Source organism: Equus asinus, chromosome 16, assembly GCF_041296235.1.
Source record: "Equus asinus isolate D_3611 breed Donkey chromosome 16, EquAss-T2T_v2, whole genome shotgun sequence".
Classification (NCBI taxonomy): Eukaryota; Metazoa; Chordata; class Mammalia; order Perissodactyla; family Equidae; genus Equus; species Equus asinus.
The window spans coordinates 32,587,879-32,612,158 of record NC_091805.1 but is presented as its reverse complement, the minus strand read 5'-3'; the positions used below and the strand labels follow the sequence as shown (position 1 = coordinate 32,612,158).

General features: G+C 33.7%; 1 protein-coding gene across 1 annotated transcript in view; it reads left to right on the top strand.

The window, feature by feature from the left end:
- The window catches only part of DPYD (dihydropyrimidine dehydrogenase), a 768,359-nt gene that overhangs the window by 166,010 nt on the left and 578,069 nt on the right, over positions 1-24,280 (top strand). The window contains exon 4 of the mRNA XM_044748877.2: positions 12,857-12,944. Within this exon, the coding sequence (XP_044604812.2) occupies positions 12,857-12,944 (88 nt within the window). The remainder of the gene's footprint in view (positions 1-12,856; positions 12,945-24,280) is intronic.

The window sequence follows — 24,280 nt, the reverse complement described above, 5'->3', positions numbered from 1 at the left end:
TCCTCTACTTTATATGTGGGACACCTGCCACAGTATGGCTTAACAAGCAGTGTGTAGGTCCCCACCAGGGATCTGAACCTCTGAAGCCTGGGCTGCTGAAGCAGAACATGCAAACTTAACCATTGCACTATTGGGTCGGCCCTATTTTCATCTTTTTTGAGTTTAAATCATATTAAGCTGTAGGGAGCTAATTTTGATAACTATGTTCAAGGTATTATTTCTGAACATTGTGTCCTTTGGCTTTTAGGCTAATTTTTTCAAAAATCTTTTTTTTAATGATCCGACCATCATCACATTAATTCATTTTCCAAGCAGTTCCATTGCTTAAACCTTGGTCCACCTTAACATGTGAAATAAATTGAGCAGATTAAACATTTATATTCTTATCTGTTTTTATCCCATATTCATTAATTTCCTAAAATTTCTGCATTTTCTTCCTGTGTGTGCAATGTCAGCATTGACTCTTAGGCATTAAACTCCTAAGGACTGGAATAGTGTCTGAGTCGCTTCATATACAACCTAGTAGGAAATAATAGTGATCTGCACAAGAGCTTTAATGGGGGCAATTTGGTTTTAACTACTTTTTTGCCACAATATGTAATGTTCCAAATGTTGTGTAGTGACATTATTTTAGGCTTGGACATGATTATAGATGTTGAACATATTTTTATTTTATTTATTGTGACTCATATTTGTGATATTTATGTTGCTTTTATTTTATCTGTCTGGCATTTCTACTAGAAAGATTGATTTAGTGGTTTCTGTAGGTAATTTATGTATAAGAAAAAGCCTTGTAGAGAATAAAGTGATCCGCAAGTATTATTGCTGGGCACCTCATAAAGTAAATGAAGAGTTTTGTTAGATTGCTTTATAAGTCAGCCATCTGTGGAATATATTATGTAATGATGACTATAACATGCATAGCTTTCATATGTCATTCCAGAAAACTTTCTCAAGTTCTCTGGAGCGACTTGCTATGAGTATGAGAATTACTGCAGAAGTTAAATAATGATGCCCAGGTTGCGCTTTGGAGCAAGTCAGACCTACAAAGAGTCCTGAATCTTGTTTTCACAAACTGTGAGGCAAGTCCTGACCTCATTGTATATTATGAGGATTTTAGAATGAAGTAGTGGAGAAAACCAGGAATCACAGACCTTTAGGAGATTTTTATGAATTTCTTAATGATCACCAGAATCACTGAAATAGGCAATAAAATATTTCATACCTAAATCAAGGAAGAAAATTTTGTGCCTTAATATCTTCACAATGAGAAAAACAACAATATCTGTCTCATCAGGTTCTTATAAAGATACAGTGAAAACTGGCCCGGTGGTGTAGTGAAGTTCATGTGCTTCACTTCAGCGGCCTGGGGTTCGCAGGTGCAGATCCCAGGCACGGACCTACACACCATTCATCAAACCATGCTGAGGCAGCATCCCACATAGCAAACATAGAGGAAGATTGGCACAGATGTTAGCTCAGTGACAGTCTTCCTCAAGCAAAAAGAGGAAGATTGGCAGCAGATGTTAGCTCAGGGCCAGTGTTCTTCACCAAAAAAAAAAAACCCCAAAACAAAGATGCAGTGAGTTAATATTAATATGTACCTCATCCAGTCGTTATGAAGATTAAATGAGTTAATATTTGTAGAACACGTAGAATAGTGCTAGCATATAGTAACCTCTACATATTTATTCAATAAATGAAACTAAATAGAAGTATTTTTATTATGTGTATATTATTTATATAAGTTTGAAGAGCAATTATTAAAAAATAATTTTTCCAAAACATTAAAAGCAATAACTGGAGTATTCCCAAAATTCTAGCTGTCTTTTTCATCCGATTTCAACTTAATTGACTTCCATGCAGACCAACACTAAAGACAAAGGAACCCAACCATTTTCTCACTGGAGGAGGAAATAGGAGAGAGACCAGAAAGGTGAATCAGCTGTTGCAGTCCGCTGTGAGGATTACTTTGATAAAGGCACCCAGAGGGTGCTCTGGGAGATCAGAATGGCAGGAAGCAGGGAGCTCGGAGAGAGCCTCGTGGGCTGAGTTCCGAGGCAAGCTTGGAGTGTGGCTCTTCAGGCAGGGAAAGAGCGTGTTGGAATGCAGAGGTTGAAACTGGCTTGACCTGCTCACAGAAGGACAATGGGGTACTAATGTGGGGCGGGTGTTTCAACTGAAGCTATAGGAAAGAAATAGGCAGGAGCCAAGGCTCAGAGGTCATTTTGTGCCAGAATTCTGCCTTTAGGCAGGAGAATGTCATGATTGGATACAGAGTTTCAAAAGATCACCAGGATTGCATAAAACACTTTAAAAAAATTTGTTCTGAGTATATTTTTCTCTTACTTGGGGTAATCGACAGAGATTTATCCAAATTAAAGGAATGAATAAATTTAAATTTAATTTAAATTAAATGAATGTGAGAGGTGTTTATTTTTTACTTTTAAAAAAGGGGGAGTGACGTCATTTTTATGGCGGAAAACTTTGTATGGGCTCCACACATGAAACTCAACACTTCTAATAGGAAGAAAATCCAGATCGGGCTATTGGTCTCCAAACGTGTTCTTTCAGCTCCTAAAATAATGGCAGTTACTGCTGCACTTACAAAAGGAAAAGAAAGCTAGACACAAATCTCTTTTACCTGGAGTAAGTCAGTACATTTTTAATTTACCATCTTCCAAGTAAGTTTCAGTAAGTCCTCCTCTTCATCAGCACAGAACTTAGAATTATTTAATAAATAATTTTGAGTTGAATTATTCCTACTGTGCTATAATATCTAGATAGCTAAGATTTGGATAAATTTGTTTCTAAATTCTATTATTGGTGAATGCTGTCTTATAATTTAAGGCCAAGTATTTTCTTCCACTGTTGTTTTAATTTAATTGTGCCTCCCAGCGCTTCTGCTGTCACTGATCTCTATTTCTTTGGCCAGACCTGATCCTTGGTTCTGGTAGCTTTGTGAACCACCAGCTATTCAGCAGTATATCCCATTGTGACCATCTTATTAAAACCCCCAACTGGATCCTTTGTAAGACTTTTGGAGTTTTTTGGGATAGGAAAAGAGAATATGGGAGCACTGTGGGTTTTCTTTTGCCTGGTCAATTCAAATGACCAAAGTAAAACAGTTAAAATTACACAGAATAATGTAGTTTTAGTAGCCAATCAACATCTATTTTTAAAATTACTGTTACATTTGCTCATTGCAAAAAAGATTCAAGTAATATAACATCGTATAAAGTAAAATCTTTCCAAATCTTAGTCCACATGACCTTAAGTAGGTTTACATATTTACACAAATATTATTTTTCCACAATCTACATATCCCATAAATTTAGGAATTGTATCATAATAACCTATTTTATTTGTGGATTAGCTATTGGAGTTTGTTTTTCTTTTACATCTCTATTAGAAACCAGTTAAAAATCTATGTCAGTATTGCTATTATCATATTTATTATATTTATATATATAGTACATATTATAATATATATAAAATAATTATATTTATTTCTGAAATTGCCTGCAAATAAGTCATAAAATATACAGCTTTTTCAGTTTTGAAATTTGCTGAAAAGTTTACTTTTAGAGCATCTGTGACTAATATATATTACTTTTTTTGTTACCCTTCCTAAAGGTGCTTCTTTGACGTTAAGACAAACATACAACAGGTGTTTCAAAATTTGAAAAGATAATTTGCACATCATATAGATACGCTACAAAACGTATCTTTTTTTTTTTTTTTTTTTAAGAATCCTGGAAGGATTCTCAATATAAATCAAAGAGTTTATGGTGCTACTGGGGAAATAGTGCAAGTGAAATAAGATTATGGAATAGTAGAAAAACTATAATAAAAACTGTCAGTACTGTCACCCATTTTCCTATAAGGTCTGTAAAGGATCAAAAGTATATTGAGCATCGTGTAATAGCTGAATAGAATGTGAGGGGAACCATAGTTGTGGTGAGCAACAACATGCTGGTATGAAAAAAAAAATTACACATGGCTTGTTGTAGTTAAATTAAAAATGGTAGATTGAACTATAAAATGTATTGTGAAGCTTGGGTTTTTGATAATGACTACATGCTAACTAAATGTGTAACTGATCTTTATTATGGATGAATGAGGTCACGTGTATATAAGCTTATTCAAATGAAAATGGTATGTAAAATATAGGTATTTTCTTGATTATAAACACTTACCTAAGGAAAGACCTTATTTGTACGTAGATAGCATGTTTTGCAGGGGAAAGTGCTGCCCTACCCTGGAGGGTAAGAAATACACCATCTCACCAGGTGGCAGCAGTTGCAAGGGGGAAGGGAGACGCATGCCTAACGTGGGCATTGAAGATACAGAGGTGCTGGGCGATGATGTGTGCAGCGGGAATGAAGGAAAGCCTGTTTTACCACATGGATTCTCACATTTACTAATTGCATCCTTTAGATACTTATTCAATTATACATCCGTAATAAAGATCAGTTACATTTTTAGTTAGGATATAGCCATTTTCAAAAGCACAAACTTCACAGTATAGTGTGTAGCGTGTAGTCCAACCTATGATCTTGAATTTAACTAATTTTTAGGAGGAGAATGTTTTTACATCATACTGTCAGCATGGAGAAACAACTAGAAGCCTCAGGAAGAAAGAATTCTGTATAAATAGCATTGCATCACTGATGAGATTGACATGCTGTGTTTTAGCCATTTGATTTCTGAAGAAGTACAGTGACCAACTGAGGAATTTTCCATAAACCTATGTGAGCAACTATCTATGTGGCAGCTACCAGCATAGATACTGAGAACCAAAGATGAATTATAGTGTCTGTGCTGGATCAACCCATTGTTTTTTTTTTTTTTTTTTTAAATGGATTACGTTAGGCAATAGAGTTGCAGCTAAAATGTACACGTGCAGTGATAGCTGCTGGGTGGAATACTGAGAAGAACCACATTAGCATCCAGAACTTGCTCTCAGTGTTAAGCTCTAGGATACTCATTTCCCCACGGTAACATCCTACTGTTCTTCATTCTCCAGCATAAGTATCTCTGATTCTCCTGAGATGGAAATAATTTTTTCCTTCTTCTGAAATTCCATAAGGAAAAAAACGAAAACATACAGCATATATTTATATTTGTCAGATATCCACTATGGTTAATGTATGTAATTAGCTGTAAGATATTATGCTATGCCTCCTCACCGACCCCCTCCACATTAGAGAAAGCAATACATAACTTTCAGAGCATTTTGAGGATTGTAGAGAATGCCTGTTAAGTAACTAAAGAAGTACATACTATTTAGTGTAAGTATGTAATCTTTAAAAATTCTCACAACAAACCTCTGAAGTACAAATTATCATCTCCATTTGCGTCTCAGAAAACTGATACCCAGAGAGGTTAGATCATTTGCCTAAAGTCTTAAAGTCAGTAAAGTGAAGTCAAGAAGTAAATATGGGCAATCAAGCACCAGAGCCTGGTCTATACCCTCTATGCTATGTTTTCTGAACTAATAACGTTTAAGGCCTTCGGACAAGCACTTTTAAGCACTTAATTAATATTAGCTTGCACATAAGTCTGGATGTGTGTGCACACACAGATGATATATCATACCTGTGTGCTATGTGTTATCTAACCTGTTTATGTTGGCTGTATTTAGTACGGCCAGGTCTCACAAGGAACCCTATCCTAGGTACAGGGCTTATCACTATCTCATTACTGTGAGACCTGAGAAGCTCATTATCTTCCTCTTGAATTTAGCCATCTTCCTCAATCCCTTGAGTACTCTCAATCCACACCAGCTTTAAAGTAGATAAAGAATGGTTTCCTAAGAGAGGGTTGCCAAGAAGACCATCCCTCCAGGACATAAAGCAGAGCTTTTATCTATGGAATTCTCTGGTTTTCTTGATTAAAGCATACCTCTGATATAGCTGGAAGTGACGGGGAGCACTTTATATCAGAGGTTTAGGGCCTGGATGTCTACTGGGCAAAAAAAACATTTAATAAATACTTTTATTTGTTCTCATCAACTTACTATAACAGTTCCTGTATTATTGCTATGTAGAACACCTAAGAATGTGTAATATTTAATTACTTCTAACAGTTGCAATATAGTAACTCAGTTTTATTCTATTTCAACAGTTCAGTTTGTAAGTCATGATTTTGTACTCTTTAAAAGAATTTGTAACAGAGAGAAATTGGAAATGGAGACATTCTTCCTTCACTGTGGCAACGTACAGTGATCTTATTCTCCCCCATAATTCTCTGCATAAATCTCATCAGTACCATTCATTTGGCAAATAAACCTTTTCTGTTTGTTTGTTTTTGGTGAGGAAGATTGACCCTGAGCTCAAATCTGTTGCCAGTCTTCTCCTTTTTGCTTGAGGAAGACTGTTGCTGAGCTAACATCTGTGCCAGTCTTCCTCTGCCTTGTACGTGGGACGCCACCACAGCATGACTTGATGAATGGTGTGTAGGTCCACGCCCGGAATCCAAACCTGTCAACCCTGGTTCGCTGAAGCAGTGTGCACAAACTTAACCACTATGCCACTGGGCTGGCCCCAAATAAACCTATTTTTTTAGACATTTTGGTATTGTTATTTGGTAGTATTATTTAAATCTTGTCTTATTATTTACTATTTCTATTTCTAATATCGTAAAGTCCCAGTTGATTCTGAAAGCCTTAAGGACTGACCCCATTTCCTTTAGTTATACTTGTTCTCTTTTCATACCTTATTAGTTCTCTCTTTTGTATATATGCGTGATATGTGTTTATTTCCTTCTAGTGAATCTTCCTGCAATTATTAATGTACACTGATTCTATCACATTGCTCCTGTTCCACTTCTGTACAACAAAAATTTGTTTTTGTCTCAGTATCTGTTGTAAGAAAAAGAGAAATCTAAGAGCAGCGTTCTTCAGATATTCACGATGATATTCTCTTTGTGTAGTAAAATAGGACAATATGTTTGTTTAAAACTTTTCAGAAGGAGATATGTACTAAGTTTTTATGGAAATATTTTATTTGCTTGTAGAATAAGATGTACATGAATTTGTGGCTTCTTATGCCGTTAGGTTTTTGTAGCATACTCAGCTTTTTAAAAAATAAGAATATGCTAATAAAAGTATCTTTTTAATAGAAATGGCTACACCAAAGTTGTTTAAAATTGTCATAAAATTAGCTTCCTAGTTTTATGAAGTAGTGCCTCAGTGACTACAAAGGTTGTGTAAGCCTTTGAAATTGTGTGTTCCTGTAAAACCCTAACGTTTTTATCTTAAGAAGCCTCTTGAGGAGACAGTCAAGACTACCTTTTACTTTTTTGTCTCAAGCTAAAATTGGACTCCAGGAGAGATGATGGGTTAGCCTTTTTCTAGCTCTGACTTCTTAACTGCTTTTTTGTCAGTCTTTAAATTACCCTGGCAAGGAGGCACTAATGTTGCCGAGAGATGAGGTCAATAGAATATCACCTTTTAAAATTCTAAACTGTCTTCATCCGTGAATGGGATAGTCCTGGTTGTAAGATGGTGAATGTGTTCTATTAGTTTCCTTAGCTGCCTCAGCTACTGGTCTCATTATGCTGCTGGGAGATTTCTGGAGCCTCAATGCTCTCTTCTGTGCAGTGGAGATAAAAGCAGTCTTAATAATTTTTAAGAATCACATATATGAAGATCAAAAATGAATATTAAATTTAACTTAAGTCCCTTTATTTAATTCAAAATATACAAAAAGTCTAAAATACGCATTTTTTATCTATTAATTTCTGAGAAGACCAGTAATTCTCTGACTCAGACTACAGAATGTAGAAAAGTTTTTAACTGTTTTATTCCCAGACTTGTCGTCATCATCATTCAACAAAATATTTTGAGTATCTGTTGTGTACTATTCTAAATTTTACTCCTCTTGAGTTGTCTTGAAGCACCCACATGCGAATGGAAATTTCTAGAAAATAAATAACTCTATTTAAAAATTATGTTTTGGTATTAACCTATAAATTCAAATAAATATTAAAAGCCTTAAAACGTGACCATCATACGAGTGCTTAAAAGGCAGAATGATGCCCAGCATTAAAAATACAGTTACTTTTAATGATGTTGCCCTAGCTTTCCAGCCAAGCAGAATGTAGAAGCTGGGCCAAGATGCATATTAGGAATATGCAAAGTTAGTTCCAAATACCCCTGAGCTAGTAAGGACCTGTGGTGTAATCAGAGAAGCAGAGTCAGAAAGTATATAGGAAAAGCTGTTCATGGAATATTGAGAGAAGTGGAGAGCATTATTGGAAGTTGAGGATGCCTCTTGACTGTTTAATGTATCAGAACATGTAATTAGTCCCATTATGTTTTAAAGACACCAACCATCTTTCTGGGGGTCCTTTTTTTATGACAGGATCTGGGCATAAGGGGTACAAGCTGTGGAATTCAGCCACATTACACTTCTAACCTCCATTTCTTGATTCACCTTCTTTCCATTCAACCTGATGCTCAATTCTGCCCAGTTTTGGTGGAAATATTGCTCAGTTGAGGAAGGATATTAGACTACATGTTTGCCTACATTGGTGATTATGGGGTATGGAAGGTAGATCCTGTCCCCTCCTGCTACATCTTAATTAGTTAGACCTTCAAATAAAGGTACCAATATCAAAGATATGAGGAGGAATTACAATATCAATATTAGGAAAATACTTTAATTTTTTAATGTGAATACTAACTTGCCTAGTTTGCTTATATATGGACTAATATACATCATACCTAGCCTGATGAAACAGTGCTGACTTGATTGAACCAAAGTCTAGCAAAACTCCGAAGACAATACAATGTGAGGCTGTAGGGTTTTCAAATAGATTTGTGTGATTTTTTTTTTACCTGAGAAAGAAATTGTTATTTAAAGTCATGGATTAGACAACTCAACAAGCATGGGTTACAATTCCAACTGGTGTGGATGCTTAACAATAAAAGAAGCAGGCATCTGTTCTCAGATGTGTGAAGAATGAAATGTTGCTTATTTCATTACTCACCATAAGATTTTTTGGTGTCATACTATGGAGTAAAACTGTCCAGCCTCACTGATATTTGGGGTGAGGAATCATGGCTCTCTTTCCCTAGAGAAAGATCCTGGATAAATATATCTTTAATAGTTTTTGTCCCTTAGGTAACAGTACTAAAGTTTTCGTACTTTTTATTGTCATGTTGAATTGTGAAAGATTAACATTATTAAGGAGACTATATTTTGCTTTTAATGAAATCCATCGTTATGCTCTCTATTAAATATGGAAATGAAAAAAAATTATCACTAGTAAAAAATCTAAGATATTTCATTGTTTTAAAAAATAATCTAATATACTTCTCTTAGTAAAAGTTTAATTATTTGCAGATTAAAAATATTACATAGTTGTTTATCTGAATTAACTTTCCCTTTTAGAATGCATTTAAAAATAAACTGTCTAATAACAGAGTAACTTTGTAACATAAAAGGGAAATTAAATGACTGAAGATAAAAACAAGTGCAATTTAAATGTTACTTCTAAGGAAAAATTTATGTAGAACTGTGGTTTACAATAATTGTTGACATATTCCCCTAAGTACTGTGTCTGTGATTTTTCACGGTATCAATCATTTAAAGCAATTTAGGTAATAACATTCTGACATGCATTTCTGCTATTTTATTTACACCATTTGCCTACATCATGGTAATGCAGTACCTTTCTGATTTGGTACAGTAAATGCACTCTGTAATATCTATTATGGCATGGTCAAAGGATAATTTATTGTCAAATAGAAAAATAGGTCAACACTAATGTCACTTGATGATCAACCCCCCCCCAAGTTTAATAAAACATCTCACCAGTATGCATTCCAGTGCAGTGGTTGATATTTTATTAGGACTACCTGGCTATAGCAGTAGTGTAATTACCGAGCTGTCAGAGTGATAAGTGGGATTAATGGCAGCCTGATGCACTTTAGTCTGCAGAGCGCTTAGAGAATTGCAAGATGGTATTATTATCAGAGTCTGCCCATTCTGGCATATTCATGGCACCAAAGAAAAAAAGAGTGCTACAATTCAGGTTTGCGTTGCCCTGCTTCATTAACATCTGACATTTCCAACAGCTGTTATTTGTGAACTAGCTCAATAATAAAAGGAGAATTATTTGGTAAAGAGGCTTAATAACCACAACTAAAAATCCTTACATTGTCAGTGCTATTAAGTGAATCTGTTTATGTTGAATTTAAGATTTCTCTGGAAGAACCAAAAAATACACTGTCTTAATTTGGCTCATTCATACCTGCTGACATTATAACTTTGTTTTTTAATTGCCTTGTTATTCAAGTTGGGTGTTAGAAAAAAGACAAGCAGAAAACTTGTGACTTCATTGTGGATAACCAGAATCTGTATGTTTTATATATATATATATATAGACACATATATACATATAACAAACAAATATGTGTTGCTTTATTGCTATGGAACGGCAGATATTTTAAAAACTGTTGAAATGACTTTTTTATAAATTAGAAGATATTTAAGACAGCGTATTATTTGCTAAAATTTTAGCTATTTATTTTATCACGTAATAGGAAATGCTTTCAAACTACTACCAATGCTCAACACATTTATCCATGTAAAGATAACACACATAAGTATCACCTTATTTCAACGTCAAGTACCAAATAGACCATGCATTATGCTCTTTTTTCATTGTTATGCAATGTATGCTGCTGATCATACTTTCAAGAAATTCTTTTTGAACTCAGTGACACTGTTTTAGGGAAAAAATCTTAAGTATGAGAAGATAGGCATTCAGCTAAATGATAGATGTGAATCTAACAATGGCATTTAGAGAAATGATAGGGGAGAGGTTTAATGACTACATTTCAGAGAGGACAATTGATTATGAAAAGCCTTTGGTATTCATTGTGTAAAATTTAATTTAGAAAGAAGGCTAAGGGCACAAGCCAGAGAAAAGAGATCAGATTTAAAAACAAGATATTAATTAGGTACTGAGAAATTGGTTCAGACAATGAAGAGGACTCTCCTGCTCACAAAAGAATGACAAGGAGACTGGTATTGTTTTCTCGAAGGAAATGAACCAAGGTCTTTACACATGGAAGTGGGTAGAAAATGAGCTAGCTAGTCACCTTTGTCGCTGAGCAATGTAGGATTCATTCTTAGTGAAATTCTTGGAGAATTCTGGCCTTCTGACAAATGAGACAGCGGTATATCTTAAGTTTTAGATCTCCAGCCTAATTTTTTTCTATTCCCACTCTCACTTAATGTCAGACCAAATTCCATTAGTTCAGCTACCCTATCATGTTCTTTTCTCTCCAGGCCTTGGCACAAATTGTTTCTATTCTTGGATCATTTTCTTGAGTGACCCTGTGCTCCACATCCCACCCTCCTTCGCTTTCCTAATGCTCACTCAATCTTCAGCTTTCCTTTAAGTATTACTCCTCTCAAAGAGCTTTTCTTGATCTGCCTCTAGGACTACTCTTCTTCTTATATGCTCCCTTTGCATGCTGGTTTCACTCAAATTCAGTTTGACCACATTGACTACTACAATTGCCTGTTGTATGTCTTTGCTTTCTCCAAACTACAAGGTCCATGAGAGCAGGACCATGGTGGTCTTGTTCATTACTTTTATATTCTCGTATCCCAGGTTCTGCCATGTAACAGGGGCTCATTAAATATTTATTAAATGAATGGATAAATGAACAAATAAATAAACAATTTAATGTACAAATTAAGGACTATTCTAGCCAATGGTTTTAGTCCTGAAGTAGTAATTACAGAATTGTGATTTTCCCTATCCAACCATGTATATCAGAATTACCTTAAAGACTTTTTTCAAAGTGTAGATTCCCAGGCCAATAACTCAGATTTGTGACGGGCTCTTCTGTGGAAACTATAACATTTATCAAGCTTCCCTGCTGGTTCTTAGGCATGCTGAAGTTTGAGCATCTGGTCTCGGGTCAATTCCCCAGGAGGCAGATTCTGAGATGGATTAGTAAGCAGGAGGTGGAGAGTAAAGGAATCAGGATTGGACATAGCCACAATAAGGCTGCCGTGGATCCTTCCAGACTTGTTCACCAAAGTGGGGCAAGTGGACTGAGTCTCTATCACCCTCATTGACCTCTAATTGGACGTGAGCTGCCACTGGAAAGGGGGCATGACCTTGGTTGAGCCTCTTCTCTTCAACTGAGGGCACAGCAGCTGGGGGAATAAATGCTTCAGTCCGGAAGGGGGTGGGTCTGGGCTGTGCACTGAAGCATCTACCACAAAGCCCAGTTGCCATGTGAATAGTATGTGGGTTAAAAGACATCAGAAAATAGGAGGGAGGGAGGGATGACAGGAGGGAAAGTGGGAGGGAACAAGGCAGGGAGGGAAGTTGATAGGAAAGGCAGGAGGGAAAGTGAGAGGGATGAAGGGAGGAGGAAAGGATGTGTCAAGTCAAAGGAGAGACTGTACCTTTGCGTTTGTATAATAATTGTAGTCTACAAGGCATACAGAACTCTTAGCATAAAAGTCTGCGTTCTCTGAGCATGGTCAGTGTAGTGAGGAATCAAAGCAAGACTGATTTAGTAAATGAGTAAATGGTGTGTCTTCAATAAGTATGATCCTCTTAACCCCTAGAGGAACACCAAGAGGAAAGGCAGTTATTAGCCTGAGTGGTGCTATTTTATACACCTCAGAAGGTGTGCGAAAAGTGAAACACAGGTACTCTACGTTTACTTTATTGCTTAAAACAAGATTTCGTACCTAAAAATTGTACAGTTTTATTCTTACTTAAACTCTGGGTATAGAGTATGGGTATAGAGAATATATAGAACATTATTTTAATTACTTTGTAGTTTCTTTCATCCAGTTCTTTTATTCCCTAGATGTCTGAAATGTGCCGATGCCCCCTGTCAGAAAAGCTGTCCAACAAATCTGGATATCAAGTCATTCATCACCAGTATCGCAAACAAGGTAAATTCAGATTTAGCTCTGCAAATGAAAATTAATAATAGCTTTTGATTTTGATCTCTATTATGACCTGTGATTAAAGCATAAAGCTTGTTGTCTTAGTGAATTGGATTAAAGTATTAAAAATATGGTTTCTATAGGCGTGTGAAAATGTGGCACGTTTTGTCAAGTAGTCTCGTCCAAGTTGTGCTATGATTATTGTGAAAATGCATATTCATTGTTTATTTTAGTTATGTTGAAATTAATGATTTTTTAATCTAAGGCATTCACCGAATAGATTGATTCTAGCTTAAACTTGCTGAATGGTTATAGATAGAAAGTGTCATTGATTATCAAAACACATTTCAAATTTGTGGACTATCTTTGTTTTAACATGTGCTTTGGTATTACATCTGGCACACTGAGACACATCAAGAGATTGGAGTTTGCTCTCCTACTAAAATTCAGTTAATTTGTTTAAGATTTGGAATAATTCATTGAAATTGATAGAGTTGTAACAAAAGGAAACCCCAAAAACTGAAAAATAGAAAACAGACTTTTATGAGCATGAGTAGAACAAAAGGAGTTTTGATCTTTAAGTTTTTTTTTTAATCAATGTAAAGCTAAGCCCAGTTTTCATTCACTAAGTGAAGGTTTGATTGATTGAATGATTAATTAATAGTATCTTTTGTTTGTAAAAAGAGCATTGTGAGCTCTTAGCCAAGGGTCTTATCCTTTAACAAATGAGTAAAAGCTGAGGGAAGTCTCCCCATCAGGATGTAGAGAATCCTTTTCACAAGGTTTAAAACTGATGTTCTGAAAAGCTACAAAAATCCAGTGAGTGCTCTTTCGACAACTAGTTACCTTTTTATATATAAAGATCATTTCTCAGTATGTCGATTATTTTAAAAAAATTAGGAGAAAAATGATAAATTTAAATAGCTTTAAGATTTCAAAAGAATTAAAGGTTATTATTTAGATCTAGAGCATGGTATTAATTTACGTGGTCAGATTTATTAGGATTTGAAGTCTGGGTTGAAATTTTAGATTGACCACTTATTGTGAACCCAGAGAAAATAACTTATCTCTACTTTCATTTACAAAGGAAAGATAGCATCTGTCTTACAAAGTTGTATAAACTGAATCATACTTGTATGTGAAAATCTCTAACATGGTAATTATTCAAGAAATATTTTGTTGATATAGAATTATTAATTTCCCTATTCATTCAATATGTTAAATACAAGTGATTACTATTTTTGTAGCTGTTGTTATTTATTGAACACCTACTATCTACCAAACACAATGGTAGGTACTGGGTAAGATAGGGTTCCTGCTATGACCCTGCCTTTTACAAATTCGTAATCTATGAGCAAAAACAGAGACATTAAAAAAAATAAAATAAACTAATCATAATTCAGTGTGGTTAGTGCTGCAATCCATTCAATCCAGGATGAGTATTTGGCATGTGAAAAAGCAGGAATGTGGGTGTCTACATGGCAGGGTTGGGGACATTTAACAAATTCAGTGTGGCTAGAATGGAGAGTAGATTAGATGAAAATGGGTGATGGGAAAGAGACAAGGCAATTAGATTGGGATTTGATTGTGAAAATATTTTAACTCTATGCTCAGTATTTGAGACTTAATCCTATAGGTAGTAGGAAATCATCAATGCTTTATATTTGTTTTGTAATTAAGAAGATGAATTCTGGGAAGGATCTCATTGATTAACTTCATAGTATCTCAAACATCTTATCATCACAAGACCTTTGCATTGTATGTGAAATTAAATAATTTATATGAAGCATATGAAATCTTATTTGTTTAATAGTGACCTCATGAGACAAGGAGTGAAGTGAAATGTCCAAAGTTTGAAGTCTAAAGTGTTTTGGCTAAAATTATATCCAAGGGAGCAGTCCTGACTTTAAGCATGAGGAGATATTAGAATTATTATTGACCATCTTGGAAGATCCATGCTAGCTAAATTTTCCCTAGATATTCCAAAATTCAGCAGTGACTTTGTGATTCCAAATTACTGTATATCCCATTCATTTATAGAAAAAAGAGACAAAAAGAGAATAATGGTATTCTTTGAAAAGTTTATAAAATGCCTAAGCAAGATCAGAATCGTTTTTTTTTTTTAAGAAAACTTTTTGTTTCATTAATTTGGGCATATTCTTTACTACCTAATGAAACATTGCACTTAGGTATTTATTTAAACAGATTTCCATATGAAGAGAAAGTTTTGGAAGTATTTAACTGATAATGTAGTGTTTTGCCAGGCATTTAAGGAACTCTATTGTAAGCAGTGTTTTGTTGAAGAATCAGTGTAGCAATCTGACCTTTTAGGTCAGAGACTCTTCTTCTTTAAAGCCCACAGCTTTTTAGATATTTACCAGCTGTGTACAATGTAGGCTGTCCCACATTGCTCTGCCAGTGAACCTCAACTCAGGAGGGGGGTTCTTTCCAGGTTGAGAGGGTAATTGAATCGCCAGACTCAATGAGCCTTGTGCCTCTTTGAGAAAAGGATGTCACTTGTGTTGTATTGTGTTAGGTTTCTGTGATTCAGTGGAGTTTAGGCCAATACTTCCATTCTTTATTTTCTTACAAACTGGATTACAGCTCTAGTTTCCAAAGGTACACTCAATTCTATTGTACCTCCTCAGTCAGTTTTTCTCTGTTTCATTCGTGCAGGCTGTTGTTTGCAATTGTATCTCTCAATTGGAAGTACACATTTCAGATTTATCAAACTGTGAATACTCGGTTATATTTCTTGATAGTTTTCCTTTGAACAAAACAGTACTTTATATAAGAATGCATGAGATCAATCTATAAACATAGTGAAAAAAATTACTGTTTTTTAAAAATGTTACTTTGTTTCATGATGCTTTATTTTAAGCAACACAGATATCTTCTCTTTTCATAATTTTACATTAAATTGTAAAGCATTGATTTCTCCACTAATTTCCTTAAAGAATCTGTGTGCTCAGATTTGTGTGGCTTTTAAATCTAGATAAATAAACTTAATAATACACTTTAGAGAAAAGCTGACTAAATGCCTCAAGGTAAAAGAAAAGCTGCTTCTTTATCATAGATCCCTGTTGACAGTAACTAAAAGTGAGGCGAGCAACAAAATTTGACTAGGAGAATTTATTGATAAATACTATTGACAACAATATTTTTGATTGAAAATAGTTGTCTTGATGTATGCATGTGTGTATACACGTACATTAAATACACACACATGCATATAAATGGTACAAGTGTTACAAAGCAGAAGTGCAATCAATAGATTTAGTCCATCCTCCTTTTTTGGTTTGCTTTTCAATTTCAATGGCTAAGCGGTTTATACCCTTAGCAAATAAAAAGCTAATCATTTCCAGAGTAATTTTCTAAAAGCATAGCTCTAATTATTATTACTCCTTTGTTCAAAAACATTCAGTGGCTCCCCAGTGCCTAGAAACTAATGCCCAAATACTTAACCTATTGTGTAACTCTATTGGGCTTTCTTCCACTATCATGATAGAGAAGTAAATAGATGAAAAAAATATTAGGGAGTCCATAATTTATTACCCAGTAATTTTTAAAAATGTGAACATTTTAGATATATAAAACAAAGAAGTAGTGATAAAATTTTAGGCTACCTTTGGTATACAAGGCTAGAGACCTCACTTGTATTGCTAGATGATAACTGTGAGACCTCTGTCCATTCCAAGAGTACTGACAGAAACTTACCTACTTGTCATAAGATGGGGCTCAAGAAAACAGAGCTTTTAAATCTATCTCTGTTATGCTCCTAGAGAGAAACAAGCCATTATCCTGCAGAGTTGAATATGCTATTTGGTTTAAGTAAATAAGTCTGAACTCATGCGTCAATTTCTTTTACAGTTGAGGTGCCCGTTTTTCAGTAATGTGAAAAAAAATATTTTTTCTAGGGCTGAGTGTATTCGAAATTTTACAACTGTTATACTGTATGTTATAGGTCTGTGTCGTTTGGGGTGTTAGTGTGAGTGGGTCTTGTGGCATAAAGTACTGTAGTTCTAATTAGCTCCTTCTTATCTCATAAGATATTGTATATTCTATCCTTTTAAAACTTGATGAGATAGTATTGTTAATGCTTTAATAGTCAATATCGGATTAACTTTATTCCCATTTTAGCCAATTTTTTTTTCTTTTTCTAATCTTTTTTTTTCTTTTCTCCCATGTTGGAATTTCCAAGGGAAAGCAGTTTACTTTTTCTTGGAATAAATACTTCAAATTTTTATTCAGTAAGGGTATGTTGTTGGCAGATTCTCTTCATTTTTGTTTCTGAAACTGTTTTTCTATTTCCTCACTTTTGAAAACTACTTTCCCTATGTATAGAACTCAGGATTGGTAGTTTTTTTTTTTTCTCCTCAAAGAAGATATCATTTCAGTGTGTTTTGCCATGCATTAATGCTATTGGAAAGTCAACAGAAGCCTAATTATTGCTCCTTTGAGGGTAATATGTCTTTGGAGTGTGACTGTTTTAAGTGTCTTCTTATCTTTGGTGTCCAACAATTTTACAATGATTTATCTAAGTCTGGATTTCTTCTTATTTATCCTGCTTGGTTTTCATTGATATTTTAGAATCTGTGGATTGATGTCTTTCATCATTTGGAGGAATTTCTCATTGTTTCTCTCTCATTTCTTTATGGGACTCTTGTTAGATGTATGTTAAACTTTCTTCCTTTATTCTCCATGGCTCTTGACTTATCACTTTCATCTCCTTGTTTTTTGGGGGTTACTTTCTGGATAATTTCCTTCAATCCTATTTTCAGATTTACTAATACCTTCTTCACCCGTTTCAAATATATTGTTAAAATAGTCTACTGAGTTTTGAGCTGCAATTTTATCTTTCATTTCCAGGAGTTTTTTATATGTATTTTTAAAAATTCTGCTAGGTTTTTATTCACTTTGAAAGCCTGTCACTTTTAAAAACATATAAAAATACTTAGTTTCATATTCTGAGAATTCCACTATTTTAAGTTTCTATGAGTCTGATTATACTGTCTGATGTCTACTGGCTCCACTCATAGTGCTTTGTTTCCTTGTATGTTTACAAATGTTTTACTCTGGCTGCTGATTTTCTTTGAAGCTTTATCTGTGGACTGTGGAGACTGCAATGATTACATGTGTCTCTAGAAGGGATTTACATATACTATGTTCTTAGAGGACCTGAAAATGGAAGCCTATGTTCACCTGGTTTGGAAAACGCTTTTAAAATGATTCCACTTATTTCTCTGGCTTAGTGCCTTTTCATTTTCAGTCTCTGGACATGACAGCTCATGGATACATTCACAATAACTTTGTAAAAAACATTTTACCTGTAATTTTAACTTGTTAAATAAGAGGAATCATAGCAGATAACTATTTCTCAATACATGTGGAAAAGTGCAATAAATATTTAGTATCTAATGAGTAGTCTAGATTAATTGAAACCTAGATTTATTTATTTATTTTTTGATGAGGAAGACTGGCCCTGAGCTAACATCTGTTGCCAATCTTCCTCTTTTTGCTTGAGGAAGATTGTCAATGAGCTAACAACTGTGGCAGTCTTCCTCTATTTTGTATGTGGGACTCCTCCACAGCATGGCGTGATGAGTGGTATGTAGGTCCACACTCGGGATCCACATTCTCTAACCCTGGGCTGCCGAAGTGGAGCATGTGAACTTAACCACCACACCACCGGGCCAGCCCTGAAACCTAGATTTTTATTGGTAAATACTAGACTAGTAATTTGGAAGGTATATGGAAGAAAGAAGCTTTTGAAAAATAAGACAAAAATATTTGCCACATTAGATACTGAAACTCACTATAAAGCTGCTATAATTGAGACAAGATAGTATTAGTAAAGGCATATGCATTTCTGGAGCTGATGAAAGATCTGTTCATCTGTGCAGGAACAGATGAAAGTCTGTGAACAGAACCAAGTAAATATGAGAACATGGTGCATAGTGAAGAGGACATTTCATTTCAGTGGAAAATAATGGGTTCTTTCAAAAGTGGTTCTAGTATAATTTTGACATTACTTTTAGAACCTTTCATCAGATCATCTAACATAAAATTTAGGTGGACCAAAGTTTTAAATATAAAAAGAAACATATTTAAGGATAATTTTGAAGCTATGAACTATATGAGAACAAATTTTACTACACACATTTTAAAATATATTTTAAAATAAAAACTACCAAACTTGAACTCAAGTGAAAAATGTTGTGCCGTGCATGCTTCAGGCCAGCTGCTAACTTCTCTGTTAATCAGAGTTCCTTAAAATTTCAGTGAGAACAACAACCCAGTATATTATGGGCAAAGGTTGTAAACACTACAAGAGAGGTAATGCAAATGATTAATAAGCATGCTAGAGATGTCCTGCTTCCGTGTTAGTGAGAAATATATAACTCAAAAGAGAAGACACTAGTTTTCTTGTTAGATTGTTGCAGTTAAAAAGTTTAATAACCTCCTATGCTATTTAGCAGAAGGAAACAGAACTCATACTGTGGAACTATATTTGAAATTTGCAAATATGTATACTTTTATGCCTTCAATGCTTTATTATGTGTTCTTCCTAGAGAAATAAAAGTACCACCATGTAATGGCATATGTACAATATTATTTATTGTAACAATTGTAGCATTGTTTGAAGTAGTAAAAAACTGGAGACAACTTTACTGCCCCTCATTAGGAATATTGCTAAGTCTATTAGGTTATATTTATATTATGGAATGTTATGAGGCTGTTCTTAAAAATGCATTATTTTATATTGATTAATCTAGAAGGGTATCCCTATTAGTAAAAAAGAGTAGATTTCATACTAATATGAATAGCATGATATTATCTTTAGAAAGAAATTCTACTGTCTATAAGGCTAAAAATGGCATAGAAGGATATAATTAAACTTTAGTTTCTTTAGTTTATTGAGGTTGAGGGAGGGGTGAAGGGAGATTATTAACATTTTCCTATTCTAAATTTTTATTTTGGTGCACAGAGTGAGAGAAAGATCCAGACTTTTTTTCTAAATGACTAATAATTCCAAATCTGTTTGTTGAATTATATATTTTCCTCGCATTCTAAATGCTACCTTTATCATATATTTAGTTCTATATTTATTTAGATCTATTTTCAAACTCTCTGTTTGTCCTATTTATCTATCTGTCTTTGACAGGATCAAGGTGTTTTGATTACTATACTTTGAAATATACTTATCGTTGAATAAGGCCATTCCTCTGATATTATATTTATTTTCAAAATATCCTAGCTTTTCTCTACATGTAAAACTAGTCTTATGAAATGAAAAAAAGCTCTACAAAATAATTATTGAACACTGTGCTCAGACTATAATAAAATATTAATTTAAAATTATTAGTGCAAGCGTGTAGCCGCCTTACCTGATTCACTTATTAGTTGATATAACATTAACTGAATTTTCCAGAATTCAGCCTTTAATTTTTATATATAACTTCCTAGTGTTGAGTCTGGCAAATCATAGGATACTAAATTTATTAGTGTTAAAAACAAAGGACTGGAGTATTATTTTCAAAATGTCACATGTTTAATATATTGTTCTGAAAAAGATAGATGGATATTACATTATCTGTTGAATCATTAATGCTTATGTAAAATCTGTCTTCTTTCTGTTTTGTAATATCTGTCTTTGGGCCTTTAAAGGGTTACATTTTTACTTTTAATCACAGCAAATACAATGTGTAATGGTAACTGCTTTTCTTCATCTCTGCTTCAAATGATGAACATTTGGTTCTGAAAAACCTTCTATAACTCAAAGCATTGTTGATCAATAAATTTAAAACGTAAGCAATAGAAAATGTAAAAGTAATGTCGGTATTAACTAAATGAAAAAAGATTTTCATTGGACATCTTAAGCAAATTTTATATGAAGCAAGTAGTACCACATTGTGGCTGTGTATATGTATGGACACATTTAAACATATACCTAGGTAAACATTTTTAAAAATTTAAATTATTGTTAAAACAGAACAATGATATATAGTTTATATATGTATGTGTAAATTAAACTGGAATCACAACTTTTTGTTTAGTATAATCAAGACAAAAATCTGTATAAACACATAAGACACATTACAATATTTTTTTAATATTAATAAGTACAATTCGATCTAACAGATTCTAGACCAAATGGAATTTTAATCTAACTAGCCATCTCATTGTATGGAAAAGGAATTTGAAACCAGCAAGGCTGTGATTTATCCAAGGTCACACAACCACTTGATAGTGTAACTGAATTTTCCTGTCCAGTGAGCTTTTGTCTGCATCACACTACACTATCTGTAGGAATAAAGTACACATATTATGAATCATTATTAAAATATATAAAGCTAAATAAGTCACATATTTGCTATCATGACAGAATTTTATAAGCACTATTAACATCTTGAATGGTACGAAAAATGTAATGGTAGACTTCATCATAAAGAAATCTGGGTTTAGTTTTTTGAAAACTGCTTTGATAAAGTGAAGAATTTTAAGTAAATTATTAAAATCAAAGCTAATTATGTAATATGTAAAGGGTTTAAATTAATATACTGGGAATGGAGACTTTTCTGATAAATCTATTTGTACCCACTGTGCACACAGTGGCTGACAGCTGGTTTTACCAGCCAAAATGTAATAACACACTATGATAGACACCACAACACCCTCTCAATTAAGAAGTCTCTCAAATTCTTGTGAATGAAGAGCAAACCCTCACAAAATAGTCTGACTTTATTTTGTTTGAGTAGAAGAAAATAGGAATGTGAAATTACAGTCTAACTCTCATGGCATAAATAATGAAACTCTGTCCTTATTAAGTAATTATTTTATGTATATTATATTCAACAACAGTCGCTGAGTTTGTTGTTTTAAATCTTGTTTGAGGTAAGATTATTTGAACTGTTTCTCAGCATCAGTTTGTAATTTTTCTATTACATATATTTGTTTTTGAGAATACAAATTTTTTTGTTTATTTTTTAAAGATTGGCACCTGAGCTAACAACTGTTGCCAATCTTCTTTTTTATTCATTTATTTCTTTGTTTTTCCGCTTTTTCTCCCTAAATCTCCCCAGAACATAGTTGTATATTTTAATTGTGGGTCCTTCTGGTTGTGCTATGTAGGATGCTGCCTCAGTGTGGCCTGTCGAATGGTGCCATGTCCTCGCCCAGGATCCGAGCCAGTGAGACCCGGGGCTGCCGAAGCAGAGCGCGCAAACTTAACCACTCGGCCACGGGGCCGGCCCCCTGTTTTTGAGAATACAAATTTATTTTGAAAACCCCTGCTAACAATTTGATTGATTTGATTCTTTTTTTGTCTTTTTAAATAATAAATGATTTTTTAAACACAAACAACAACGAAAACCTCCATGGTTTTACTCAGTGTTCCCAAATATTAGTAACCAGTATATTTTAAATTAAATCAGAGAAGGAATAATTCTCAGTTATTTGCTAAGTAGCCAGTAACATGTGATGCAGCTTTTTTTTAGTATATTTTTCATAAGAGGGAGATACATAAAGTGCAAATTAATCCAGATATACTAGATTTCTACATCAAACTTCTAGACACCAAATTACCCTTTTAGTATATAGTATATGTATATTTTTGTCTGTTCAAATAAAAGGAATTATATTTAAGCCATAATTCTGGTTGCCTTTAAAAAGATGTACTATTTAGTTGGGTCGTAAGGAAAAATAATCTCAGTGAAAACTAAAATTTATAATATAAATTAGAGAAAAATTTTTAGCATTTTTTGTGTAGTATATGAATGGGGATTCCATCAGTATTAATTTTACCTCACCTTCAGTAATTTCTGAAAACATTCTAATTTGCTTGTAAATTATGTAATATCTATAAATGACACTTACATATTTCTACTTTTGCTTTTGTTCTTAGCTTTAATGATCATTAACTCTAACATATCTGTTTCCATATTTTGCATTGAAGCCTGGATGTAGAAAGACATCCTATCTCCTTGAATAAAATTATATCGTGAATTATGGTATATTATTATACATGAACTCTAGCACACACTAAATAGAATAATCTTGCATCTTATTGTTTCTCTCCAGGTTTTTAAATTACTCCCTAGGAACGAAAAATTATGCCTCTGTAAATTTCTTACAAAATCTATTGTACGTTTTATCATTTTCTCTGGATAAAATGAACTTTCTAATTTTTACAACAGACAACCACATTATTTACTTTAAATTGGTCATTCAAAAACTGTGAAGCACTTTATTCTTTTCAATTTTATAGAAATGTTTATTTTTGACATTAAAAGATAAATGATAATCAATTGAATTTCTAGTATTATATTCTCCTGTCTGTTTATAGACAAGAAGTATAGATTAGACATGATCTCTGACCTTAATAAAAAGATTAGCAAAAGACATCAGAAAGATATATATCGATTGTAAGTGTATATTAACAAATAAAATGATCAGAAAGATCTAGTACAAAGAAAGAACACTATGGCATTATGCTTCTAGTTGGAAAATGGCTGAAATATTGGTAAAGCTTTTTAAAGCAAATATCATTTGAACCGTGATATAAGGTATGAAAAGGATGCATTTTGGTATAGATGAAAATTTTCTTCCATCTGACTAGAAAAATCCAGAGGCAACAACACTCATTCTTCAGGCATATCTAGTGCTTACCAAAAGGCCTCTCACTAGTAGGTGTTCAATAAAAACTTGATGATTAATGAATTTAATACATGTACACACATATGCTAAGTTATTCTAAGTAAGTCATAGGGAAAATTGTAAGTTCTCAAGTCAATTAAATAGAGAAGGGTGGATAGGTTGCAGAAAATAGAAGTAGAAGTGATGTTTTTACGTTTCTGTAAGGTATTTGAAGAATTATGGCCCTATTTACATGCCTCTGTGCCATTTCTTTTTTTATGGCTTAGTCGACTGATGATAGTTTTTCTTCCTATACTTTTTGCTTCTTTCCTGCTTTCTTTTTTATTCTACTTCCTAACATGCATTTTCTTTAATAAATGTTAAAATCTTAAACTCTTAGAATTAACATTTTAAGAAAGCCTTTTTAGGGAGAAAAAGCCTACAGGTGTGGGGTGGGGAGTTAAATTTATTAAATCTATTCTATGCCACATAATGTAGTAGGCATCTTACCTGTGTCAAGTTTTTAAAAAAATACTTGATGTAATTATTACTAATTAAAAAAAAAGTTTTGATGTGCGGTTCTCAAGTGATGAAACTAAGGGTAAGAGATTTGTTCCTCCAGTCATCGTTTTTCCCCAATCAGATGGTATGGCAGGATTCAAATCCAGGAGTGTATGGCTTCAAAGCCAATGAGTGTGTGTGTGTGT